The sequence below is a fragment of the Microtus oregoni genome, unplaced genomic scaffold (assembly GCF_018167655.1).
Source record: "Microtus oregoni isolate MIOR12 unplaced genomic scaffold, Mior012 000011F_ref0000422, whole genome shotgun sequence".
Lineage (NCBI taxonomy): Eukaryota > Metazoa > Chordata > Mammalia > Rodentia > Cricetidae > Microtus > Microtus oregoni.
This window is the reverse complement of record NW_024543070.1, coordinates 50,947,118-50,975,097: the sequence shown is the minus strand read 5'-3', so window position 1 is coordinate 50,975,097 and position 27,980 is coordinate 50,947,118. Positions and strand designations below refer to the sequence as shown.

At 47.4% G+C, this 27,980-nt stretch overlaps 1 protein-coding gene across 1 annotated transcript; it reads right to left on the bottom strand.

Annotated features, from left to right (window-relative positions):
- Positions 1–841: 841 nt before the first annotated feature.
- Positions 842–21,246, bottom strand: Lman2 (lectin, mannose binding 2). Its single transcript, XM_041660042.1, has 8 exons — positions 20,837–21,246; positions 20,569–20,687; positions 6,432–6,549; positions 5,344–5,423; positions 5,090–5,251; positions 4,866–4,980; positions 3,256–3,375; positions 842–1,502 (listed from the first exon to the last, which is right to left on the bottom strand). The coding sequence occupies exons 1-8, from the start codon at positions 21,042–21,044 to the stop codon at positions 1,342–1,344; spliced, it is 1,083 nt and encodes a 360-aa protein (XP_041515976.1). The 5' UTR covers positions 21,045–21,246; the 3' UTR covers positions 842–1,341.
- Positions 21,247–27,980: the final 6,734 nt, after the last annotated feature.

Sequence of the window (27,980 nt, the reverse complement as noted above, 5' to 3'; positions counted from 1 at the left end):
TGATTCTAGCATGCCTAAGTAACTCAGAATCCCAGGGAATGCCAGTTAGAACCATGAACTTGGGTCAGAGTCCAGGCCTCTGAGGTCCTGACATTGGAGACACAATAACACTGCTTTTCCAGGCCCCACATGCCAAGCGTCAGAGTAAACAGCTAATGCATGGTTGGAAGGATGGTGGTTCCTGCCAGGCTCATACACCTGTAAAGGAAACACACACACAGCTGGACACTGGCAGTCGCAGTGAGGTACCCCAGGACACCTAACCACAGCAGTTCCTGACAAGGACAGATGGCTCCCAGTAGTTCAGTGAACAGCTCTAAGTGGCAGGGACAATGCTGGGCTTCGGTCATCACCGCACAGTGGAACGGCAGCTTCTGATTGCGGGTGACAGACCAAACGTTACCTGGCTGTGTGGGAAGGCGATGAGGACCAGAGCATGACTGGAGACGACACAATTCTACGTGGTGGGAGATTTAGATGGCCACAGGTCACAACCTGAGTGAAGACTGGAGTGGGTGCTGCTAATGCCTGCTTCCCCTCAGCCCCAGCTTTGTTCCCCATAGGTAGGTGAAGGGAACACCACTGCCATCCCGTCTTCCATTCCAGGCTCACTGGCTCCTTCCAGATCATCCAAGTCTCCTCAAGGTTTCTATGGCTGTCCCTCTCCACCCCAGTGCAGCCTATAGCCCTGGGCTGAGGTCACACCCTGTGTACGCCTGCATTTTGCTTGACCTGAGTCACGTTTCCCCAACTGGGCAATGTGACAACCACCATCCCTTCTCTCTAGGGCTGCTGCAGGCCAGAGAATGGACTGGAAAATGACCAGAAATGACAAAGCCCCTTGAGGCTGAGATTGGCTACTTTATTAGGAAATGGTCACACCCTGGGCCCTATCCAACTGTCCCCCAGCCTTGGCTGAGGTTTGCCTTTGTAAAAAGCTATAGAGACGCAAGAAGGCCCAGAATCCCAAAGCCCATTCGCTACCACAGGCTTCAGAACAAACCACACCTGGAACCCTAAGGAGCCAACCATGAATACATGGAACCTCTTGTGTTTCACAGTCACCCGCAGGGCCTCGCTGGGCCCCCGTACAGACTCCCCGCACCCAAGAGCATGCCTTGGGATGGGACAAGACCCTCCAGCTGTAGGGATGCTGAGCCCTGAGCCCTGCCAGCTGTCTTCAGCTGGGCCAGAAGCAAAATGTATGAAAATACTTTAATTATTTCTTTGAAACAGTTAAGAAATAAGGTTGGTTGCTTAGTTGTTTTTACAATCCCAGTAGAAAAAAAAGTTCATAAGAGCCCTGGCCCAAGGTCAGGTCCTTCCAGTCAGACTGGCCGCTCAGTAGAAACGTTTGTTCCGTTCCTGGCGCTTCTGAAAGACTACGGCGCCCACCACAGCACACACAATGATGCCCAGGAGAGCACACAGCAACAGCAGGAACACTCTCCACCCCGTCAAGGGACCACTTCGGAAATTTCCAGTGGGGTCGTCCACATTGTCTGTGGGAAAAGAAAGAGGGAGGTTAATGTATGATGCAGGAAGGGGCTGCCCAAACTGGTCCCATGAAACTGGACTGAGGAGCTTCCAGCAGAGCCGCACAGCCTTAGGGAGCCAGCCCACCCCCTCACACCTAGCAGACCAACCCAAGACCTGTGTCCTGTATTTACATTGGCAAGGGGGCAGAGTTCTGATGAAATCTACTCAGCAGAACTCTGAGGAGGTAGAGCTTGGAAGGCCACAGGACTCCCCCGCAAGCCGTTTAGCCTTGTGGCTACCACTGCCCAGTCACTCCACTAAAGGACAGAGCAGAGCTAGGCATGGAGTGAAAGCTTTGGAGAAGTCATCCATCAAGTGAATGTCCCTATCTTGCTTGCCTCCTGGGTGGCAAAGCAGATGGCATCTCTGGGAGCAACAACCAGAACAGATCAAACGGTGCTGTGTGGCAGGACTGACTGAGCTCTAAAACACTAAGACCAATCAGAATTAAGATGGGCCAAGGATGGATCTGGAGTTGAGAGTACTTATGAATGTTCTGCTCTTCCACAGGACCAGAGTTTAATTCCCAGAACCCATGCTGAGTGGGTCACAGCTTCCTGTAACTCCAGCTCCAGGGGACCTGACTCCAGCCTTGCGGGCACCCACACTCACATGCAGGTACGTGAGATGTCAAACCCCAGGCCCAGTGGTTACTCTGTAATTCCTATACCCAGGGCAGAGCAGGAGACTCAGACTAACATCACCATCACCCTCAACCACATAAGCTCCATTCAAGGCCAGCCTGGGCTTCACAAGGTAGAATCTTATTTTTTTTTTAATATATATCTTTTTTTTTGTTTTGTTTTGTTTTTGTTTTTGTTTTTCGAGACAGGGTTTCTCTGTGGCTTTGGAGCCTGTCCTGGAACTAGCTATTGTAGACCAGGCTGGTCTCGAACTCACAGAGATCCACCTGCCTCTGCCTCCCAAGCGCTGGGATTAAAGGCGTGCGCCACCATTGCCCGGCCCTCTTTTTTTTTTTTTTAAGGATTTATTTCTTTATTATGTATACAGTATTCTCAGTACTCTGCAGGCCAGAAGAGGGCACCAGATCTCATTACAGATGGTTGTGAGCCACCATGTGGTTGCTGGGAATTGAACTCAGGACCTTTGGAAGAGCAGGTGGTGCTCTTAACCACTGAGCCATCTCTCCAGCTCTAGAATCTTATTTTTAAAGTGAGATTCATATCAAATAAAACAGAAGAACATGGGCCTGGGCAGAAACGAGCCTCTTTAGGTCTAATTTTCTATGGCTTTTAGGGGATAGGCGAAAAGAAGCTTCTCTATCCGGAACACTCACTGTGAGGCAGAATTATACTAACGGAGGACCCAAGGCTAGGTTTATAGACAAGCTGACCATCGTGCCTCTCTCTGGCTGAGCAAACCTAAGTGTCAGCTCCTAAGTGGCTCAGAGAAGTCACGAGGGACAAGGTGTGCGAGGAGTGCTGGGCACACTACGCACACGGACAGCCAAATGGCCTTGGTTAACACAGGAAGAAGTGGATGCTAGGTGCTCACACGTGTGCTGACGAGGTACTGCAGCCTCTGCAGAGATACACAGCGAGTCAGCACTCAATATTTTACTCATGACCTCATTGAAGTGGATCTGACCTAAGCCCCTGCCTCTAGTCACAGAGGTAAGAGCCCAGAACACAGCCACAGCAGGACAGGACCACAGAGTTCTGGAAGCCGGGAGGGCAGGGCTGTATAAGCACATACCTTTAGGGGACTTGAGGAAGCTGACCCCAGGTTCAATCTTGGTCCAGTCGATACTTTCCTCCTCAGGCGTGCGCTCTACCATGAGCTGGAACAGCTTGATGGAGATGATGTCATGGTTGTCTACAGCAGAGAGTGAGCACCTCAAGATGGGGCCACTGCCCCACCCAAAGAAAAGCTGCCTCAGCCAGAGAAGGGCCAAGTCCCCAGGGAAAGCAGTTTTCTTCCCAGACAGGCAGCACTTCAGGGACTGAAATGAGTCGAGACGGGGGCTGGGGTGCAGCTCAATCCTGAGCATGTGTGAAGGCCTGGTGTCAAGCCCCAGCATCCTGAGCATGTATGAAGGCCTGGGGTCAAGCCCCAGCTTGGGGAAGTTGAAGAGAGAATGGAAAGAAACACGAGCTCAGATGTTCAGAATGATCTGGGTCTAAACTTAAAGACTTAGTTTCTTCACAGAATGGAAGCAGTGATGTCCATACTGAGCCATCACAACAGCCAGCACTGAGAATGCCCACAGAGCGTGAGAGACAATACTGAGCAGAGGATATGAACTAAAAACAGAAACCAGATAAGGGCTAGCGTGATCATTCTAAGGCTGCCTGAGAAGTCTGATACTTCTAAGAATAGGAAGCAGGCAGTCCTGTCAGAGACCCACGTGCAGGCCGCAGATAAACAACAGGCAGTCAGCAGCTTAGCCTGAGACCTGAGAAGGGTGTGGTCCAAACAATACTACACAAAAGATGTCCCAACTTTCAGAGGGGAGGCTCCCAGCCAGCCAACTCCACATGTGAACTCGGTGAATTGGTTCATCTAAAGCAAGGCTGTTTAATAAAGGCTGGGGTGGGAGTGACCTGGAGTGCAGAGAAGGAAGAAGCTATACAAAAAGCAGCTGGCAGCCAGGTCAGGCTGGCCCCCTTGAAGCCAAGGGTTGAGCCTTGAGAACCAGCTTTGGATCAGATGCTAGTTGCCACCTGGGTTCTGCCATTTCTTACCATCTTGAAGGACTGAGGAAGTTAACATGTAAGCAAGACACCGAGGCGATCAGGTCCCATGCAGAAAGGACAGGACAGCTGGAGCTCACCCTCAGCACAGAGAGAAGCCACATCAGCAAGGAGCTAAGGGGAGGGGGCTGCCCTATCAAATGGGATGGTATCCATTACAGTTGGAGCACAGGAACCAGGGACAGACTGTCAGGGGGCCTTGCATGAAAGGAGGTACCACGTGTCACTGAGAGATGGTGGCTTGAATGCAGCGAGGAGAAAGAAGGGGGGAGTGGGATTTGCCAAGGTTAAGTGGTGGCATGAGAAGGTCCAGGATGACACCAGGTTATTTTATCCCAGGCAACTCGACAGATAGGGTGCCGTCATTACACCTGATGGGCAGCTGAGCAGAGACAGCCCTGTGTTCTACAGAGCTGGAGCTAGACGTCCATAACACTACGATGCTCAGATCCAAAGCTGCCATCACCTAGAGATAAATGAAGAGGCCAGCTGTGCTCCGGGCCTGAGCCTTGCATACCAGCATTTACAACTGATGGTAAAATGAGGAAGACTTAAGAAAGCAAAGGAAGGAAGGTGATTAACTGCTGAGGACGGATCCCCTCACACACTCACCAGACAGGTCACCAGTGCCAGCAGAGGCTCCAAAGTAGTAACCAGTGGGCAGGCGCACTCCCGTGATATCGATGCAATTCTTCCACTCATTCTTGTCTTCCAAGTCAGTCATCACCTGTGACAGCCGAGGGTCAAGCACACACTCAGGCTCCTGCCAGCTAGCTCCTGGAGCCTCTCTATGGAACCAGCACAGGCCCAGCGGCCTCCCCATCATGTCTACCCACCGTGAGGCGACCCCGGGAATAGCGGACAGCCAGGAAGGTGTCATGGTCCCGGTTGCGGAAGTCAGCTGTGCAGCCTGCCAACTCAGTCCAGCGCCCATCTTTGCTATGATCGTATGACAGAGAGCCATTGTTCACCATCACCGAGATGTACGGGAACACACGCTGGAACCAAGACAGTGATCACTCCATGCCCAGCCGCCCTGTGGGCACACAGCATCCCACCCACTCTGTTCCTCAGGCGAGCAGAGTCCTACCTCAGTGGTTTCATCATTGGGATATGTGTCCAGGAAGATGGCTAACCCATGGAAGTTGTCTCTGCTCCCAAATACAGGGCCTGGAATGAGGAGATCCTTTCAGAACAGGGTCAGTATGAAGATGCTGGACAGTGCAAAGGCAGTGTGTGCAGAAGCAAGAGAGCCCAACCACTGGTACCTTGCCCAGGAGGGAAGGAACCTTCAAGGACAAAGTGGGTGGGGCCCAGGCCTCTCTCAGTACAATGAAGACTGAAGACTGAAGCCCAGCAGCACTTGGGAGGCTGAAGCTAGAGGACTGCCATGGGTTCAAAGACAGCTTTCGCTACAGAGTACCAGGTCAGCCAGGGCCATCTGAACAACAAAAGTAGAGGCCTTAACTCTCAGGGGCAGCCACCAAGGCAAGTGTTAGGATACCTGATCTAAGACATATGGGTAGAGCTACAGGAAGAACCTTAAGCTATAAGCAGCAAATTTTCTGTAAGAACCCCAGAGGAGGCAATTTGTGTTTGCTGGCTGCAGTCTTTGCAGCTTTTGTGTCCCAAAATGGGCCCCCCAAGACTGGCTCTGCAGGTGAAGGCCCTGCTGAGCAAGCTTGAGTTCCATCCCAAGAAAAACACAAAGGTGGAAGGAGAGAACACGCCTCACAAAGCTGTCATCTGATCTCCACAGGTGTTGTGACATGCACGCACACACACACGCACATAGAAATATTTTTAAAATATATGGCAGAGTGGCTAGGTGTGGTGGTATATGCCTGTAGCCCTACTTGAGACACAGGCAGAGGAATGTTTTCATGGCTAGGTGGTAGCCTGGGCTACATATTGAAAGTCTCTAAAAACCTAAAATCAGTGAGTAGGCAGGATGGCCAAAAGCATGTCAGAAGGGCTAGGGTGGCTCTGCACTACAAGACCACCTGGCCCTCCTAGGTCCCCGAGAGCAAGCATAGCCCCCAACAGAACATGCAGAGTGGCCACAGGCCAGCTACTTGCCATGCCCATCCCCACTGCCCTGGAGGGCTAGCAGCTATCCTCATGCTTACCCCACTCTTTGGGGTCCAGCAGGGTTCACCCAAGTGTGTACCTACCCACCTGGTACAAGGCGGTCCCGGGTGTACCACAAGGCGATGCCATCTCCATGGAGATTCTTCTTCCCTGTGCCATGGACTTTGAAGTGAACATGCATTTCCCAGTCCTTGAGGAAACATGGCTGGAAAGGGAAAAGAAAGGTCACCCAGGCTTTGGAGCAAGCTGAAGGAGAACCTGGCATACTTACTTCCCACCCCACCAAAGCTAGGCATTCACTTCTGGGTACAGGGATTAGACAACAGTACCTCAGTGCTACTGGGCCCGAAATGAGGTAAGGAAGCCAATGGTACATACGAGGCTCAGCCCTGCCAATCGGGCCTTTAAGCACTCTCTTCAGAGTAGAACCCCAACCCTCCCCCATAAATGCTGTCCTGGGACCTATGAGGATTATCAGCCCCATTTAAGTCACAGAGCCCAGCCTTGGCAGGCAGATCTGTGAGTTTGAGGTCAGCCTGGTCTACAGAGCTAGTTCCAGAACAGGCTCCAAAGCTACAGAGAGAAACCCTGTCTCAACACCACAGACAACATTTTTTATCTGTCCATAGCGGATAAAAAAGTGGTCTTAATTCACAACCAAGTCTGATTAAAACTGGCTAGTTCTTATATTCCCCACAGCCTCTAGGCATTTAATGTAAATTAAACCTATCCCTTTCTATAGTCCGTGGCTTCTAAAATGGGTGGACCATTGCTAGCCAGACTCACATTCAAGTCTGAAAGCAAAGTTCAATTCCTGGCTGGAAAGCTCATGCAAACCTAGCCCTGACTGACCGAGCTAGCAGCGCTGAGGTGAGGCAGGTCTGTTCAGGTGCTCCCAGGGGTAGAGGACGCCAAGTGCAGAGCCAGAGCAACCTGTATGGAGGGAAACTTCCTGGACCTTGCTCACCACCGGAGGCTCCTTGGGGAGAACTATATCAGCACACTTAACACACAGGAGAGTGAACAGTGACTAAGGACTCATCAGAAGCGGGGGCACGGTAGCAATCATGCCTATAACCCAGCACTCAGGAAATATTCCATTTTAGGCTAGCCTGAGCTATGTCTGCCATGTCACAAAGTGGCTCATTTAGGAAATAAACTGAAACAAGACAGCGATCTATCAGAATGGCAGCGAACAAGGAGTCCAAGGAGTCACTAAGAGCCAGTGCAGGTGAAGAAAGACTGACTTTCAACCAGTGGTGGGGTTTCACGCTGACCTTCTTTTTGGTTTTTTTTTTTTTCTTTCCTTCCTTCCTTTCTTGGGGAGAGGGGGTTTCAAGACAGGGTTTCCCTGTGTAACAGACTTAGCTGTCCTGAAACTAGCTCTAGTATACCAGGCTGGCCTTGAACTCAGAGATTCACCTGCCTCTGCCTCCCCAGTGCTGGGATTAAAGGCATGCGCCACCACTGCCTGGTGTTTCTTTTTAATGATTTTTTTTCCTGTCCATTGTGTGTGTTCAAGAGTTTTGGGTTCCCTAAAACTGGAGTTACAGACAGCTATGAGCCAATGTGGGGAATTGAACAGGGGTTCTCTAGAAGAGCAGTCAGTGCTCTTAACCGTTGAGCCATTTCACTCTTTAGTGCTCCCCTACTTTTTGTTTTTTGAGACAAGGTGTCTCTGTGTAGCTCTGAATGTCCTGGAACTCTCTCTGTAGACCAAGCTGGCTTTGAACTCAGATATTCCCTGGCCTCTGAGTGCTGGGATTAAAGGTGTGCATCACTTCGCCCAACCCACCCCCTTCTTTTTTTCATACTCTCTCTTTTTTTTTTTTACTTTAGTGTATGTGTGTTTGAGACAGGGTCTTGTTTAGTATCCATTGCTGTTCTCAACCTCAACAATCCTCCTGCCGCAGCCTCCGAAGTGCTGGGATTTCAGACATGTGCTACCACACCCCACTCAATCTGATGCAGCTATTTAACATCGTCAGTCTCAGAGTACTCAGACTTGGGGTACCACAGATACTGGGAGAAGAAAAATAGATGAACTGGCAGCTGAGACCCAGTGTTCTGGCAAGGAGGAGGGGCCTTCAGCCTGACCCTGTTAACTGTTAATGTCGACCCGACCCAAGCTAGAGTGGCTCAGGAAGAACTCAACTGAGACAATGTCCCCAGCAGACTGGCCTGTGGCAGGCTTGTGTTATTTTCTTGATTGATGATTTATGGGGGAGAGCCCAGCTCATGGCAGATGCCGCCTCTGGACAGGTGCTCCTGGGTACTATAAAAAAGGCAGCATGAGCAAGCCATGGATAGTAACCTGGTAAGCAGCACCCTCCATGGCCTCTGTATCAGATCTTGCCTGTAGGTTCCTGCCCTGGCCTCCCTCAGGGATGAATTTACAAGCTGTTTGGTGAAATAAAGCCTTTCCTCCCTAAGTAGCTTCCGATGGTGTTCATCACATTGATGGTAACTCTAAGACAGCAACCTCCTCCACTTCTACCTCAGCCTGAGCTAAGGCTGCTGTAAGCCCACCCAGGCTGGCTGAAAGGAGATGGCTGCCAGACCCAGCACAAGCAACCTCTACCATTCTCACAATCCCGTCCACATAGGCTACATAACAACCCCAGGGCCACGATAGTTGACAGTAGCCATGGCAACTTCAAAAAGGAACCACAAAAGGAGCGCAAAGGGGTGTGTACTTGACTCCCCACTTAGCTCTTTTGATCTTCAAGGTTGAGAAGCTGATTATCAAGTTTTTCTCCCACTTATATTCTTGGTCAAGAATAAAATATCCTGTTACTGTTACTGCATAGTTCAAAGGGAAAAGGATCTGGTCTGGGAACAGAAAACAAATGCACTTGAAACATACTATCTTGTGACCCGGAAAATTTCCATTCAAAACAAGAATACACTATGTCCCCACACAGGCTAAGTGGTCAGTGCACGGGTTCATCAGCTTCCTATATCACAAGGACCGGGGACAGCTTGGCCCTAGAGCATGGAACCACCAAGGACCTGCACACAGCAGCATGCATGTCCCCAGTTCTGGAGTTTCCCTGCTCTGGGCGCAGTCATGAATTCTGGAAGAGATGACACTTAGCTCTTAACGACAGAAGGACAAACAAAGATCCCAATCCAAGGCCTGCTGAGGGAGGGAGACAGAGGCCTTGCCCGAGTTGGGACTGAAGTCTGAAAGTACACTATAAGAGCCCACACAGGAGGGACTCTGCTCCACATCAAGTCCTTGTCCTTCCTAGAATTAGAGCTAAGTGACTCTGCAGTCCTCAGTTTCCCTCTACAAACAACTGTACAAATGTTCTTGTCAGCAAAGATGACAAGTAACCAGGTGTCAAAGAGACAGAATGTGACTGAAATCCAAGGAAGCATAGGAACCAAGACTGTGCTCCCAGCAACCATGTCCGAGGCTAAGAGAATTATGGGTAACAGGTTCTATTCTCAACTCTCACTAAAACAAAGTTTCAGAACAACATTTGGTGACATAATGGACAAACTTAACAACAGGTGAAGAGCTAATTAATGTATACAAAGTTACTCAAATACTAAGAATGGGGCTGGGGGAGGATGTTCAGAATTGAGAGTAAGATCCCAGAGGAAAAGGCACACATAATTTTCAAAACAAGACACAAGAGACTGGAGCAAAGCAGCAGAGATTTGTGACTGCCACAAACTTCAACAGTCCCACAGCCAAAGGAGACCAACAGTAATGAGATGCTATCTTCTGGATTGGAATGAACACACTTCCCAAAGCAAGGGTTACTGATGAGGGCTGTGTGTGGCGGAGTGCTTGCCTAGAATCCACCCCCAAACTATATAACCCCACACAAAAGGACACCTGGGAGTGGGTCCTGGCCATTCCTAGTTTTCCTGTGCTCTCTCCCTTCCACCCCAGTGTGATGCCATTTGTGTTGTTTCTGTTTGTTTCGTTGGTTGGTTTTGTTTTAATCTTTTTTCAAGACAGGGTTTCTCTGTGTAGCGCTGGCTGTCCTGTAACTTACTCTAGAGACCAGGCTGGCATTGAACTCACCAAGATCCGCCTGCCTCTGCCTCCCAAGTGCTGGAATTAAAGGTGTGCACCATGACCACCAACCACTGCCCAGGTCCATTTAGTTTTTTCAAAGTGTACTTCATTATTAATCATTGTATGAACATAGGTATTTGTATGTGCAAGTGAGTACAGGTGCCTGTCGAGGCCAGAGGCTTTAGATCACATTGGCAGTTGTGCTCTGTCCGATGTCCTTGGGAATCAAACTCAGGCCTTCTGCAAGAGCAAAGCACACTCTTAACCACTTAAGCCTAGTTTTTGATGGTTTTGAGACAACAGTGTCTCACAAAACCCAAACTGCTCTTGAAATCACTATTTATCTATGGTTGGCATTGAACTCCCAATCTCCCTATGTCCAACTCCAAAGTCCTATGATAGCAATGGCCAATTTCATAAGGCCCTCTGCCTTGAGGTGATCCACCACAGCCCCTTATGGGACCGACTGCCACCCACTTTATCATTAAAAAAATAACATTGGTGCCATGACTCTTTCTGTAGGCAGGCCGGCTGAGGACACGTGGGGACCCTGGACGTGGACCACTTTACAACATCCTGTTGCTTCATCGCTTCAAATGTAAGGTTCCCTTCTCCAAATCAGCTTTTGCTCACGTTCGCCTCTATTTGCTTCCCATAGCTAAAAAAAAGTGAGCAGGCCACTTAGAATGGCCCCCCTTGAACTGTTCAGGATTTTTGTTGTTTTTTTTTTTTTTTCTCTCTTCCTGGACCACTCGAAGTGATTCTTGTGTAGTTCAATTTTTTTTCCTTTTTGGACCTCTTGTAAGTGATCCTCGCTGTCTAAGACAGCTCCGAGCCGTCTCTAGCTCTGGTTCCCAAGCTGATGGACAGGAAACCAGCTTGGCTTTATTATTAACCCATGAGCTAGTATGGAGACACCCAGCTGGTAGCCCTGAGGTGTGCACTGTTTTCACCATTTTCACATTTTCAGCTATGGGAAACAAATTCTCAAAACCTATCAGTCCAACCTGCCCCTTGGGATGTCTTTTAGAGATCCTAAAACCCCAGAGTTTAATGCCTTGCAGATTCCCATGATTGTCCTTCTTTGTTAAAAAACATGGCCTAAATATCCTTTAGATAATAACCTAAAGTGGCTGCCTAACGGCACCCCTGACCCTGCTATTCTGCGGGAGCTTTCTAACTACTGTCAGTGCATAGGCAGATAGAAGGAGTTTTCTAATATCCAAGCCTTTTACTGTCTCAGTTCTAAGTCTAAGCCCTCTGTCCTTACAAGCTGTTCACCTGCTCACATGTACCTGGCTATGACATTTAAGCCGGAGGAACACTTCACTTCTGCTCTGAACCCTGCTAACGAGCCCCATCTTTCCGACCTCAGCAGACAGCTACTTCTAATCTCTTCAGCTCCCCACCCCACCAACTACCTACTCCGTCAGCCCCTCCGGGTCCTTCCTCCTCTGGTGCCAGGCTGGCAGACGCCCAGCTCTAGCACCCACTTTCACCCCTCCTCTCACACGCTCACGTGCTGCTAAGAAACCCAACCCTGACCAAGCCAGCTATAGTTCTCCCGTTGTGAGAGGTAGCAGTGTACATGTTCCTTTCTCCCTCTCAGAACTCTCCCTGTACCCACTTCCTTAGGCCTGCGTGCACATCTTTCTCTTTAATACTCTTAAAGTGGGTTCTGCTCCGTGTTTTGTGATCTGTCTCACTAGCGCCGGGTAATTTCACCACCTACAGGGGAGGGATAGTAATTTTAACATAACCAGAGGTTTAAAAACCAGTAACAGAACACCTTCAAAGGAGCCAACACTTAGCAAAAGACAATCCACATTCAAGAAATGAAACAAAAAGGTGCCCAGCAGGAGAGCCTACATTCAGCAAATGCACCCAGAAAGAAAAAGGTGAAATTAAGACAACTGCAGACAAACAAAACAATTAAAAGAATTAATTACTAGCAGCCCTCGAACACTGTCTTTCGCTTTTGTGGAGAAGGAAAATGATCAGGATCCACATGAGAGTCAGAGGTTCAGAAGAAAGAACAGCGAACACAGTCAATCTGGAGACAGAACCAACAGCAATACCTGACTGCTCAGGGCTGCACGGCTCACCACACAGGACTGAATAAAGGCTCCTGAGGTCTCAGTACTGCCCAGGAAGAAAGTCAAAGAATAAAAGTACACACAATCCTTAGGACTCTGCTGAAACGTGGGTGTGGCATGCATGTGTGCATGTACATGTTTATGTATGAATGTGTGTTTGGGAAGGTGGTTTTAGAGCGTCGCAGATAAAAACCAGGTTTTGTGCACCTCCAGCCTTGTCTTTTATTATTATTTTGTTTTTTGGGTTTTTTTTTTTTTTTTTTTTTTTTTTGAGACAGGGTTTCTCTGTGTAACAGCCCTGGCTGTTGTAGATCAGCTAGAACTAGCTCATGTAGATCAGTCTGACTTTGAACTCACAGAGATTTACCTGCCTCTACCTCCCAAGTGCTGGGATTAAAGGTCTGCACCACCACCATCCAGCCAGCCCTTTTTAAAACAGGGTGTTGATATGTAGCTCAGGAGAGCCCCGAGCTAGCAAACTTCCTGTTTCTACCTCCTAGATGCTTAGACATTTGTACACTGCCATCCAGGATAATCATAAAAAACCCTGAAAAACAAGAGACTGAAGAGAGGGCTAAGTGATTAAAGTGGCTGCTCTTCCAGAGGACCTGAGTTTAGTTCCCAGCACCCAGGTCAGGCTCTTCACAACTGCCTCTAATGCTAGTTCCAGGGGACCTGATGGGATTCGGCCTTCACAGGCACCTGCACACGTTTGCACACAGAAGCATAAACATACTTAACAACAATAAAAATCTTGGGAAATTCCGGGTGATGGTGGTGCATGCCTATAATCCCAGTGCTCAGGAGGCAGGCAAGTGGATCACTGTGAGTTCAAGGCCAGCCTGGTCTACAGAGCGAGTTCTAGGACAGGCTCCAAAGCTACAGAGAAACCCTGTCTAGAAAAATAAAAAAACAAAAAAAATCTGAGAAACAAGCACACAACTTCCAGACTAATAAAAGAGGGATAATAAGTAAGAAATGCTCAACTCAAGATGTCAAGACCAGAGGGAAGAAGACAGAGCAGCCAGCCAGACAGGAGGAAAACAGTAAGAGAGAAGGCTAACCCTAACATGTGAGTCATCTTATCGTGTGTAAATGGAAGAAATGTGAGATGAAATCCCAGCTCAGCTCTGGATGAATTCATCCAGTCAAGGGTTTACTGCTGCAGTGCTAGGGTGGAGTCCGGTGTGGTAGACAGCCCTTTTCTTCCCTAAACTCTTAGCAAAACTTGCTAATATGCCTTTCTTGACTCTTGATATAGGATGTCCTTCTGTGTATGTGTTGCTTTTATTGGTTGATGAATAAAGCTGTATCGGCCAATGGCTTAGCAGAGTAAAGCCAGGTGGGAAATCAGAACAGAGATATGTAGAGTAGGCAGAGTCAAGGAGATGCCACGAAGGAGAAAGATGCCAGAACATTACCAGTAAGTCACAGCCTCGTAGCGATACATATATTAATAGATGTAAGAGCTAGCTAGGAGTCGGGGGTGGTGGTAAACACCTTTAATCCCAGCACTCAGGAGGCAGAGATAGAAGCAGATCTCGGTGAGTTCGAGGTCAGCCTGCCTTGTCTACAAGAGCTAGTTCCAGGACAGCTAGGGCTGTGACACAGAAACCCTGTCTGGGGACGGGACAACGACATGACACAAGATGAATGTGCAGGTTAGAGGACAACTTGTGGAAGTCAGTTCCTCTGTCCTCCAACCCAGGGTGTGAGGCCTGAGCAGCAGGCACGTTTATCTGTTGACAGTTGAGCCAGCTCATCAGCCCTGAACTCACTCTGTAGCCCAGGAAAGCCGTGAACTTGTGAGCCTTCTGCCTCAGCCATAGTAGCTAGGATTCCAAGGATAGGATATGCCACTAGGCACAGCTTTATTATTTTTTTCAACTGCATGTGACTCTACAATATCTCAAAATAAAAATTTTGGCTGGGGGACTAGAGAGATCGCTCAGAGGATAAGAGCACTGGCTGTTCTTCCAGAGGTCCTGAGTTCAATTCTGAGCAACCACATGGTGGCTCACAACCCTCTATATAATAGGATCTGATGCCCTCTTCTGGTGTGCAGGTGTACACACAGCACATTCATATACATAAAATATAAATAAAGTTAAAAAAAATTTTTTTTGGCTGGGAATGGCAACTCACACTTGTAATCCTAATCCTAATCCTTAAAATACGGAGGCAGAAAGAGTTAGTAAACTGGCTTCACATTTGCTATAGATGAAGAAAACAAACAAAACAAAAAAGAGAAAAAGAAATCAAATTAAAATCTTTTGGGTATCAAAGAACAATATTAGAATTAATAGAAATCCTTAGCTGGGCGCAGCGGTGGCACATGCCTTTAATTCCAGCACTTGGGAAGCAGAGGCAGGCGGATCTCTGTGAGTTCAAGAACAAGTATCAGGATAGACTCCAAAGCTACAAAGAAACCTTATCTTGAAAAACCGAAAAAAAAAAGAAAAAAAAAAAAGGAAACAAGGAAAGAAATCCTTGACCATGGCACAATTAAAACTAGATATCAATAATTTAAATTTCTTAAACTACCAAAATAGCACATATGTATTTGAAAAAAAAAATGATCTTCTCATGTAGAAGATGCAGCCAAGAATCTCTCTCAATTGGTTTCTTTGCCACTTGTGGTGGTTTGAAGAGGAATGGCCTGCACAGGCTCATATATTTAAATACCGGTCACCAAGGTAGTGGTGGCAGTACTTGAGGGATTAAGAGATGTGGCCTTGTTGGAGGGAGTGTGTCAATGGGGACAGTCAGTCCCGTGTCACTCTCTTCCTGCTCCCCGGGGAACCAGAGGTGAACCCCCAGTTACTCTCCAGCACCGTGTCTGCCATCATGCTCTGAGCTGTGATGATAATGGACGACACCTCTGAGACTATAAGCAAGCCGCAACCAAGGCTTTCTTTTTTAAGAGTTCCCTTCATCTTGGTGTCTTGTCACAGCAATAGAACACTGATGAAGACAACATACAAGGCCAGCCTTGGGACAAAAGGACAAGCAAATGGGAGGGAGAAAGTCCAAGTGCAAGGTCAGTGGCAGGAGAGGCTAGAGACGGAAGTGAAGGGCCCGGTAACAGTCCCATGGGACCACAGGCCTCCCAACACCGTCACACACCCCAGATCAAAGACTGAAGATTAACGCGACAGAAAGCCTCCAGGTGACTTAAAATAGGAGCTGTGTGGTTTGAAATTGACTTAGAAGCTGCTTTGTACGGCACAGCTCTCATCCTCAAGTCCCCAGAAGCCCTAATGCCTTGTTACCACACCAGAACAATGAAACCAAAATAACCTCGCAGAAAGAAATAATTTTACAGTTCACAGTTTCTACAGCTCTGCTTGAACAAAACAGGAAGCAGATGTAATCGATCATCTTAAAAATCAGTACAGTGAGATATGCCTGTACTCCCAGCTACTTGGAAGGCTGAGACAAGAGAATCACTTGAGACCAGAGTTCAGGCCAACCAAGGGAAAAGGAAATGCAAGACTCCATCTCACCAAACAAAACTATGGCGCGTTCGGTGGGTGCCCTGCTACACTACAATTCAATCTGGTCTGCTAAGTAAACACTTTCTCAGAATTTGCACATATGAATTTCTATTTTATTATTATTATTATTATTATTTTTTTTTTTTGGTTTTTCGAGGCAGGGTTTCTCTGTAGCCTTGGTGCCTGTCCCGGAACTAGCTCTTGTAGACCAAGCTGGCCTCAAACTCCCAGAGATCCGCCTTCCTCTGCCTCCCGAGTGCTGGGATTAAAGGCATGCGCCACCACCGCCTGGCTGAATTTCTATTTTTTTTTTTTTTTTTTGGTTTTTCGAGACAGGGTTTCTCTGTGGCTTTGGAGCCTGTCCTGGAACTAGCTCTTGTAGACCAGGCTAGTCTCGAACTCACAGAGATCCGCCTGCCTCTGCCTCCCGAGTGCTGGGATTAAAGGCGTGCGCCACCACGGCCCGGCCCTGAATTTCTATTTTATAAGAGTTGTTTTAGACTCCTGTGATGCTGAGGTAAGAGGTGGCTCGGTGCATAAAGTGCCTGTTGCAACAGCACCCAGACCTAAGTCTGGGTCCCCAGCACCCATATAAAACCCAGACAGAGCCGGGCGTTGGTGGCGCACGCCTTTAATCCCAGCACTCGGGAGGCAGAGGCAGGTGGATCTCTGTGAGTTCGAGACCAGCCTGGTCTACAGAGCTAGTTCCAGGACAGGCTCCAAAGCCACAGAGAAACCCTGTCTCGAAAAAAAAAAAAAAAAAAAAAACCCAGACAGAGGGGCATCCAGAGCTGTGGAGGCTGTAATAGGGCAGTTCTGGGGTCTTGCTGGCCAGTTAATCTGGCTGAGATGGCAAGTTCTAGGTTCAGTTAGAGACCCTGTCTCAAAAAACAAGGTGGTAGGCAGGACATGGTAGCGCATGCCTTTAATCCCAGCACTTGGGAGGTGGAGGCAGATGGATGGTTGAGGGAGTTCCAGGACAGCCAGGCTACACAGAGCAGCCCTGCCCAGCCTGACCTGGAGGCATGCACTTACACTCCAATGCTGGGAAGGAGACAGACAGCAAGCTGCAGGCTGTTGAGAAAGAGCTGAGGGTGACCTCTGGCCGCCACATGCACACAGCTGCATCAACACACGCCCTCATGTGCTCTGGCGCATGGTGGTACAGCCTGTAATCTAACCACTTGGGGAATTGAGCAGGAAGATCAGGAACTCAAGATCACCATTGACTGCATAGCAAATTTGAGGTCAAATTTGAGCTAGATGAGACCATCTCAAAAACAAACCTGATGTTCAGTTTGAGTTTATTCATATTTGTTTGTTTGCTTGGTTTGGTCTCACATTGTAGCCCAAGCTGGTCTCAAACTCTCAGAAATGTTCTTGTCTCAGTCTCCTGATTTCTGACATTAAAAGACTAGTGCCATCTAAACAGTCCTGTTATAAAAACAGCACTATCTGGCATGTTGGAAACTGCATTCTTTGTAAGTCTTTCTGCAGTGCTGGGAGTTGAATCAGGGCCAAGACAGATACTTAACTGTCCCATTGTCTCTTTGCAGATATTTAAGCCCAAGACACTTTTTGGGGGGAGGGCTGTTTTTGTGTTTTTGAGAGAGCATATTCCCATGTAATTGTGTCTAGACAGGAGCTTCCTAAGTAGACTAGGTTGGTCTAAAACTCAGACAACTATCTGCCAGCCTCTGTCTCCCAGGTGCTGGGATTAAAGGTGCAAATCACCGTATCTGTCAACATTCTCTTTTGAGGGGGGGATTTTTGAGAAATGGAGTCTCTGTGTAACAGTCCTAGCTGTCCTAGAACTCACTGTGTGGACCAGGCAGGTCTCAAACTCACAGAGATCCACCTGCCTCTGCCTCCCTAGTGCTGGGATTAAAGGTGTGTGCCACAACCACCCAGCAACATTTTTTTTTTAATCACTGTGCATGTGAAGGTGCCTAAAAATGACAGAAGAGGGTGCTGAACACCCTGGAGCTATAGATTCAGGCAGTTTTCGGCCACTCAATGTGGATACATACTGTCAGGCACACAGCAGCAAATGCTCGTAACTGCTAAGCCATCGCTCCAGCCCCTCCACCCTGTTCTTAAAGAAAGTCTCTCTCTAAACCTGGAGCTCACAGATTTGACTAAACTGGCTGGCTAGCAAGTTCTAGAATCCTCTTTTCTCTGCCGCCATAGAGCCAAATTACAGCCAGCCAGGCACCAGGCTTCTGACATGATGCTAGGGACTGAACTTGGGTCCTCAGGTCTGTACTGCGGAACACTACACCCATTCAGCTACCTCCCCAGCCTCAGTATCAAATTTTAAAAAGAGGAAGGGGATACAGAATCTTGGACTGGCACTTTAACAATAAGTAATCTTAAAGGCCTTAAAGCAGCCACCGCTGCAACCTTTTCACAAGACTCTGATGCAAGCAGAGTGGCCTCTTCAGCCTCCCATGTCCTGAGCTCCAGACATTAGGCACTATTTACCTCTGAGCCACATGGCAGCTCAGAGGGCAGGGCGCACTCGGTCCGTGTTTGCTTATCCAGATGGATACAAGTGAAGGGGATTTAAACCAAAACAAAACTGCAGCTCTGAGAGGAAACATCACATAGGAACTCCTGAGACTTCCAAGTGGTTTGTTTCCAGAAGTACAAATGTGCCCTAAACATTTAAAACCTGTCAGCAGGGTCCAGCAGCAAAGTCCAGGAGCTCAACAAGGGAAGGCTGCAACCAAAGCAGGCAGAGAATGCTCTTGGTCCTCTGACATCACGAAGCCACCGACTGTGCTAACCATCAGACACTTACAAACCCAGTTTAGATCATTACCTGGGTTGCATCTGCTCCTTGTGGATAAACCTAATTCCTAACAATTCTATCAATATTTTCACCTTGCCTTTTACAGAACAAAATGTAATGCTATAATCAAACTCATTTCTAGGAAAAACACAAGCTACATTACCACCTAAAACTGCAGTATCCAAACTATACATGCATGCATAAGACCGGGGTTCAACCTACAGCACTACAAAAATAAAATAAAGGGCTGGAGAGATGATGGCTCAGCGGTTAAGAGCATTGCCTATTCTTCCAAAGGTCCTGAGTTCAATTCCCAGCAACCACATGGTGGCTCACAACCATCTGTAATGAGGTCCGGTGCTTTCTTCTGGACTACAGGCATCCACGTAGAAAGAATATTGTATACATAATAAACAAATAAATATTAAAATAAAAAAATAAAAAATAAAATAAAAAAGAAAGAACAAAAGAAGTATTTGAAAAGCCTAAGACAGAATGATGTGATCCCTGTGATTGGAGGGTGGGGGGTGGTTTGAGATGATTACTCAAGGACTCGGAGTGTGTGGCATTTGAACCCGGACTTAAGAGATGAGAAGTAACCGAGTAGCGGTCACGAACAACCAGGAGTCTGGGACAAGCGCAAAGGTCCTACGGGAAGAAGGCAGCTACAGACAGGCCGGAACCAACTGACAGAAGGACTGGAGACACCAGCCACCAAGGGACAGACTGTGCGGACATAATGTAGTTTCCCATTCACGAAGCCCTCAGGCTGTGCGGAGCAGAGCCAAGCTGAATAAAGAAAGAATCCACAGATGCCCCAGCAGCAGTGTGGGGGCACAGGGCAGAAAGAGAGGAGGTGCTGAGAGGACACGCAAATGAGGCGACACAAGGACAGTGTGGTCTTCCGGAACTAAATGACAAAATCAGCCAGAAGGGCTAAGATAGCACAGTGACGGAGAAAAGTAGGCCCCCGGCCAACAGTGTGGGTGGAGGAACGGTTAGATCAGGCTAGGCGAGGCAGGTTTCTTTTCAAGCCATGACCTATTCCCGAATTATTCCCTCCTCCCTTTCCCAACCTACTCTTTCTCAGTGTAGGCATTGCTCCCACATGACAAGACAATGGCATCTCAGGCTTCTGACCCCAAGGCAAAGGTCACCACCAGACCAGCGGAGATACTGAAGACAAGACCCTCAACCAAGCACTGAGACAGCGAATCGGGTCTGTGAAGCATGTCAAAGGGGTTCTCCCACGGCCAACTAAAAGGCATCACGTGTATCAAATGAACTGCTGAGGGAGGGGATCAGAAAGATCAGCTCAAACACTATTTACGCCACTCACTGGCTAGTCTGCCTCCGCACAACGCAAACATACCTCGTTTGAGAATTTAATCTGACGAAGTGTGGCAAAGTCAGTACCCAACACACAGCAAAACACTCAATAACGATACAGTTTCATCCTTCCCGCGATCAAGTGAGTTCAATTTAGGCTGATAACTCCTCTCACTTCTTGTTATGGGACTTTAGGAACGCTCAACTTAAAAGCTAAGAACCTTAGCTACTTGCTTCTTAAGTCATTAAAATGTGGACCTCATTACTTACCTTGCATGGCTTCTGAAGAAATTAAGTGTCAGGCACGGCTTCTGACACACGGTAACGACACATTGTGGATTCTCTTACTACTTGTGTGACCAGGGCCGAAACTTGGAGGGACGGATCGGCGTGTGTATAACTAAGCTCGGCTGCTGAGGCAGAGATTACTGGATCACTGAACGCTACGTCAAGCCTCTTGGCAAGGACTCACCTGGTGGTTCCAAATCGAGCCCTCTTTGCTGCGCTCGTCAGGGGTCAGACGCACGTACTGGCTCGTAAGCATGGTGCTGCCTTGGAAGTCCCAGAGCGGCATGGAACTGGAACCGACCCCTGCGGACAGAGACCGACATCGACAGGTGCCCAAAAGGCCTCGCCAGAAATCTCCAGAGCTGCTCTGCTCAACAAATAGGGCATGCCCTCCTCCAGCCAACTGCAGGGCCGCGACCTCACCCTTCACTTATCCCTGCTGTGGGCCTCACCTTGGTAGGGCTTGATGAGCGAGTGCTCCCGCTTAAGGTGTTCACTGTTACCGTCGGTTATATCCGCAGCCACCGGCCCCAGCAACAGAAGAAAATGAAGAAGTGTAGTGGGGCCTGGGCCGGGGCCAGGAAGCCCAGGCCTCCCTGGGCACCGCTGACCCCGACCCCAGCCACAGCCCCAGCGCCAAAGCCAGGCCTCGGCCGCCATTCTCCTTTTCTCTCGGCCACTTCCGCTCTGGGACTTCCGCCTTCCGGGTGTCTTTGCTAATGGTCTCCGGCCGGAAGCCCTCCAAACTAGAGAGTTAAAAAGGAAAGCCTCACGGTCAGAGGCACGGCAGCCTTATTGGCTGGGCAACCTCCTATCCTAGTAGAGCGCGGTTCCATAACTTTAGGGATTCCTGGTCTCCTGTCAGCCGTCCACGACAAAGAGTTCTTCCGAGCGACAAGGGATCCAACCAATCATGGATCAGCACGTTAGGCTTGAGGGCCAACAAGAAGTAGAGGACTTGGATGAGAAGGAGGAGAGCGAACGGCGTCTTCAAAGTAAAGCATGCTGGAACTTGTAGTTTTCCTGGACGCACCGCGGCTTCTCAATCCTAAACCTTTGGCCAGAGATGCTGTCTTTGAAATGGCCTTTCCCAGGACAGTGGGAAAAGCAGCCCTGGGGTGAAGTAGAAAGCCTGGAGTCCAGTCCCAGCGGCCTCTTCGACGCGGTGGGTGGAGCAAACCTTGAAGCCTCCTCCGAGCTAATGCCACTCCTCTGGAGACTTAAAAAGAGCCCAGTTATTTGAGAGCCCCCCACTACCCCTAATTACTCAGGCACAGTCAGATTGAAGCAGGAGCAGACCAGATCCTGGCCTTGAACCTCAGTGAATGCCAGAAGTCATCTAGCTCCAAAAAGGATCAGTTTGTGTTGCCACACGGAGTGCCTGTGAAAGATTCAGGACAGCTGGCTCTGGATAGTTGGGCAATGGTGGTCTGTAAAACGCAGTTCTATTTTACCTGCTAATCTATTTAGTAAAAGATTCAACTGCCAATATTTTTTGTCAAGGCACTTAAATTTACATTAGAAAACCTGGGGTTAGGAGTGCTTCCTGCTGCTGGGTCCACGGGGGTCGCACAAAGATGGGGACAGACCACCAAAGTCTATTAAACCAAAAGCAAACTTTATTCGAGGAAAAAAAATAAAATTAAAAAAAAAAACCTACATTTGGCACAAAAAGCTTGTCAGCTAGCTGAGACCACAGCCAGAGATGGACTGTAGGGTTGTGGCAATGGGCTGTTTCCTTTTTATAGCAAGAAGCAAGCATTAGGCATTAACAAAACATTTTTTTTACAATCTCAGGGTAAAACTCAGATACAAATTGCTTTTTTTTTTAAAACAATTTCCATTATTCCATTAACAGGGTTTTTCAGTTAAACTAGTGTTTGTGTTTAGCCCATTGTTTCTCTCTGACACTTTTTGCTGGTGTTTACCAAAGTTCTGTGCTCCCCTGATACTGCCAGTTTTGCTTAGCAGGGTAAGGGACGATGTACAGCCAAAAAGTCAGGTATATCCCATCATTTAAAAGTTAACTCAGCTCACATCAGTTGCTGGTCATGAGTGGAGGGCAGGGGGGAGTATCTAAAAGCTGACCCTCAGTTCGCAGAGGGCCACTGCAACCTTGCAGACAGAGCTATAAGTCATCCACTGTTAATAGCTAATCCTTAAGTTGCTGAGAAAGCGGCTGACAGTCTGTTCTCATTCTCCTAGGCTTACAATTTTATATTTCTTTATTTATACATCCTTTTTTCTGGAAACTACGTTTTTATATTCTTATTCTCAGACTCTTCGCTGCTTTTTCGGAGGACCAGTGTTCAGTTTCCAGCACTCACTTTGGATATTTCTAAACCAAGTGTATATAACTCCATTTTCAGGGGCTCCAGCGCCCACTTCTGGCCTCCATGGACACTCATACTTACATGAACACATACACACAAACACACATGAACTGATTCTTCTTAATCTTAAAAAAGAAATCCCAATTTCCACTTTTTCATGAAACATTGCAAATCTAGGCCCATATTCTCATTAAGAATGTTAACAATTAGAGGTGATTTGAACTGCCCATGAACAAACACCTTTGTCTTCCAGCCTGGGCCTGACCTTGAATAATGGTCTGGATTAATGTGAATAAATTGTTTATGTTATAAATACAGGCTGCCAGTTTCGTTTGTTACACTTTTAGTTTTGTTTTTCGTTCTGTTTTGTTCTGAGACAAGGTCACTATAGTTTGCAATGGCTTGATCTTACTATGTTGAACCAAGCTAGCCTCAAACTCAGCAAATCTCTGGTCTCAGGTGCCCTAGTGCTGGGCCTATAAGCCTATAGCATCATGCTCAGCTAGTAATATACTTTGGTAAGGTGTTCGCAAATACAGCTTGTGTCTTGTGTGTGCAGGGGATTGGTTCCAGACTTTTTCCCCCCAAATTCCACAGATACTCAAACTCCTTATGTAAAATGGTTACAGTATTTCCATATAACCTATGTACATCTTCCAATATACTTTTGTTCTTTGCTTTTTTGTTTGTTTGGTTTTGTTTTTTGTTGTTTTGTTTTGTTTTTGAGACAAGGTTTCTCCATGTAACAGCCCTGGCTGTCCTAGAACTCACTGTGTAGACCAGGCTGGCCTTGAACTCACAGAGATTCCCCTGCTGCCTCCTGAGTGCTGGGATTAAAGGTGCGTGTGTTGTTTGGTTTTTGTTTTGGAGGGTTTTTTTTTTTTGGTTTGGTTTGGATTTTTTGTTGTTGTTGTTGTTTTGTTTTTTTGAGACAAAGTATCATTAAATAGCCCTGGCTGGCCTGGAAATTCCCTGTGTAGAACAGGCTGGCCTCAAACTCACAAAGACCTACCTGTTTCTCCTTTCTGAGTACTGGAATTGAAGGTATGCGCCACTGTGCATGGCCTACAACCTTCTCTAGATTACATATAATACTTAATACAGCGTTAGTTGTCTGTAATAGTGGTGTTGACAGAGAATGATAAGAAAAGTTTGTATGTGTGCAGTAAGCAGTGTGCTGTCTAGTTTTATGTCAGCTTGACACAAACTGGAGTCCTTTGAAAAGAGGGAACCTCAGATGAGGAAATACCTCCATAAGATACAGATATAGGGCATTTTCTTAATTAGTGATTGATGTGGGAGGGTCCAGCCCCAGCCCATTGTGGGTAGTGCCATCTCTGGGCTGGTGGCTGCAGATTCTATCAGAAAACAAACTGAGCAAACCATGTGGAGCAAGCCAGTAAACAGTGTTCCTCCATGGCCTCTGCATCAGCTCCTGCCTTCAGGTTCCTGCCCTCTTTGAGTTCCTGTCCTGACTTCCTTCAGCAATGAACAGCCAGTGATATGGAACTGTAAGCCAAATAAACCCTTTCCTCCCCAAGCTGCTTTTTTTTTTTTTTTTTGATTTTTCAAGACAGGGTTTCTCCGTAGCTTTTGGTTCCTGTCCTGGAACTAGCTCTTGTAGACCAGGCTGGCCTCGAACTCACAGAGATCCACCTGCCTCTGCCTCCCGAGTGCTGGGATTAAAGGCTTGCGCCACCACCGCCGGCCCCAAGCTGCTTTTGATCATGGTGTTTTATCATAGCAATAGTAACCATGACTAAGACAAGAAACAATTTCGTCTGAATATCTTCCATCTATAGTTAGTTAAACCACCAGTATCGCAGATCCTGCTGATATGGGGGCTATGTTTATAAATATGTGTGTGCATATGCACATAGATACAGAGAAAGCAAGCATACATATACAACAAAAGCCCTCTGCTCTCAGCTCCTAATAGCCTGTCTTCCAGAGACTTAACTACACCTATGCAAACTAGGATGTGGGCATCCCACTGGGCTTTAATTGAGGACTGAGTTTGTCAGGTACATTCACAACTGAGTCCCAAGAATTTGAGAAGAAATTAACTGGTGAAAGAATATTTGTTCTAGGGCTGGAGAGATGGCTCAGCTGTTAAGAGCATTGCCTGCTCTTCCAAAGGTCCTGAGTTCAATTCCCAGCAACCACATGGTGGCTCACAACCATCTGTAATAAGATCCGGTGCCCTCTTCTGGCCTGCAGGCATATATGCAGACAGAATATTGTATACTTAATAAATAAATCAAAAAAAAGAATATTTGTTCTAGAACTTGAAATTGGCTCATGAAGAATGAGCATGAGTTTATCTGAGAAGTCTTTCTCAACAGAGGGAACTGGAGCTAGAGGTACAAACTTAAGGAACAGATAAGAAATCTGTGGTATTTGGGCATGGTAGCACATTCCTGTAATCCCAGCACTTTGAGAAGTAGAGGCAGGAGGATAAGGAATTCAGGTCATCCTCAGACATGTAAGGAGTTTGAGGCCAGCTGAGGGCTACCTGAGGCCCTGTCTCAATCAAGAAAGCAAAGGTGTGTTGGGAATCCATGGTGGAGAAATGGTGTAACGGTTCATCTTCTCCATCAGCTTGACTGAATTTAGACTCACCTTCGAGACACAACTCTGGGTATGTCTATGAAGGGATTTCCAGAACAGTGTAGCTGAACAGGGAAGACCTACTCTGTGTGTTGAGGTCCCGGACTGAAGAAAAGGGCAAAGCAAGCACTGCAAGCTGAACAGGTCTCCAGGATTCAACTGCACAGCTTCCCACAATGGCCTCTCCAGACCTACATCCAGGGACACCCCTGACACATGTCTGGCCTCGGTAGCTTTCTTTAGTCTTGGTGGCAAATTCCATAACCTGTTTCTTCCGTCCTTAACTCTAAAACCGGACCTAAGTGGCCAAAGCTGTCAAGTTCTGCTGCTTTACTAGGGCTGGAACATGAACTAAAAAGAGCTTGGAGTCAGGTGTGGTGGGGCACATCTCTAATACCAGTCCCAGGAAGGCGGAGGTTGGCAGATCTCCAAGTTTGGGGCCAGCCCCGTCTACAGAGCAGGTTTCAGGACAGTCAAGCTTAGGCAGTGAAGGCAGGCATGTGTCAGTCATGTTACATAAGCTCCCTCACAGGCTTGTTATTCTCTTGTTAGTCTAATGTTGGGCATCCAATCCAAGGCTTTGCAAATGTCTACACAAGCACTGTAATTGCAAGCTACCTCTCTAGCTTCATAAGCACGTTAGTAGCCCAGACTGACCATTCATGGCAATTCTACTGCCTCAGGCTCCTGAGTGCTAAGAATATAGGAATGAGCTGCTACATAAACTCTTGTCTGTTTTAGATGAGGTAACCTGTAGCTTAGCTGGCCTCAAATTAGTTATGTAACAGAGGATGACCTTGAACTCCCTGTTCCTCCAGCCTCTATTGCTGGGATCACAGGTGTGCACTGCCATAGTTAGTTTTATACAGTGCTGGGGGACTGAATCTAGGGCTTCATACATGCTAGGCAAGACCTCTACCAATGAACTACATCCTCAGCCCATGTAAATGGAGACTGCCCAAACCTGAATAATCACACAGAAGCTATATTAATTACAACATTATTTGACCAATAGATTAGGTACATTCCTAGTTAGCTCTTACATCTTAAATTAACCCATTTCTATTAATCTATGTATCACAACAAAGTTGTGGCTTACCGGTAAGTTCCTGGCATCTTTCTCCTTCGGCAGCTACATGGCATCTCTCTGACTCCACCTACTTGCTCCACATTATCTCTTCCAGCCTGGCTATATTCTCCCCTGCCATAAGCCAAGGCAGCTTCTTAATTAACCAATGCTAATAAAACATATTTACAGCATACAAAAGGCTATCCCACATCAAGCCCATATGTAGTGTTGGAGTTTTTTATACTCTTTTACTCTTTGGGGGCCCACCACCCAGCTCCTAAATAATCACGTGGAGGCTTATTGCTACTTATAAATGTCTGACTTTAGCTTGGCTTATTTTTAGTCAGCTTTTCTTAAATTATCCTGCCTACCTTTTGCCTCTGGGCTTTTACCTTTCCCTATTTCTGTATATCTCTTCTTTACTTCTTACTCCATGGCTTGCTGTGTAGCTGGAGTCCTCCTCCTTCTTCTCACTCCTAGATCTCATCTCTTCCCAGATTTCTCCAATTTATTCTCTCTGCCTGCCAGTCCCACCTATTCTTTCTCCTGCCTTACTTTTGGCCGTTTTGCTCTTTATTAGACCAATCAGGTATTTTAGACAGGCAAAGTAACACAGCTTCACAGAGTTAAACAAATGCAACACATTGTTGCATTATTAAACAAATTTTCCTCAACATAAACAAATGTAACACATCTTTAATTAATATTCGACAACACATAGGCACTGTAATGAGATCGTCTTTGTCACTGCTCCAGCCTGTGAAGCAAACCCACCTTCACACTCTTCTAATTCCTGCCTGGGTGGCCAGAAGCAAGGCATCCAGAAAGAGGCAAAAAACTAGGGCTGTGCTAACTGCTATAACAAATAGAGTCTACTGTGTACAATGGCTCCAAGTTTGTTTCTGAGGGCTCTCGGAATTATCCAAACTGGTGTTCCAGGTTGATGAATGACATGCCTCCATGCACTGAAACATAGACCCTGCTTCTTCTTCTTTTTTTTCAAGACAAGGTTTCTCTGTAGCTTTGGAACTTGTCCTTGAACTCACTCTGTAGACTAGACTGGCTTCGAACTCACAGAGACTTGCCTGTCTCTGCCTCCTGAGTGCTGGGATTAAAAGTGTGCACAGTCACCACCCAGCTGCTTATTTCTTCTTGTGACTCCAAGAATCTCTAGGGAAGTAGTTCTCAACCTGTGGGTCGAGACCCCTTTGGTTCTACTTCAGCTATGCTGCTTATAGGATATTTACATTACGATTCGTAACAGTAGCAAAATTACAGTGATGAAGAAGCAATACAATAACTTCATGGTTGGGGTCACTATAATGTGAGGAACTGTGTTAAAGGGCCACAACATTAGGAGGGTTGGGAACCACTGCACTGGAGTCTCACCTTCTTCTCTATCCAGCCAGGAAAGACAGACAGAGGCAGAAGAAGTCCATGAACCCAGAAGTTCAAGGCCCATCTAGGAGACATAGTGAGACCTTAGGGCTGGAGATGGTCCAGCAGTTAAGAGTGTATACTGCTCTTGAAGACAGCCTGGGTTCAGTTCCCAGCACCCACATCAAGCAGCTCACAATTGCCTGT

Coding starts and splice junctions, on each gene's coding strand:
- Lman2 (XM_041660042.1), bottom strand. CDS start 21,044: ATGGCGGCCGAGGCCTGGCTTTGGCGCTGGGGCTGTGGCTGGGGTCGG. Junction 20,688..20,836: donor GCTCATCAAGCCCTACCAAG/GTGAGGCCCACA, acceptor CTCTGTCCGCAG/GGGTCGGTTCCAGTTCCATG. Junction 3,376..4,865: donor TGGCACTGGTGACCTGTCTG/GTGAGTGTGTGA, acceptor TCTCTGCTGTAG/ACAACCATGACATCATCTCC.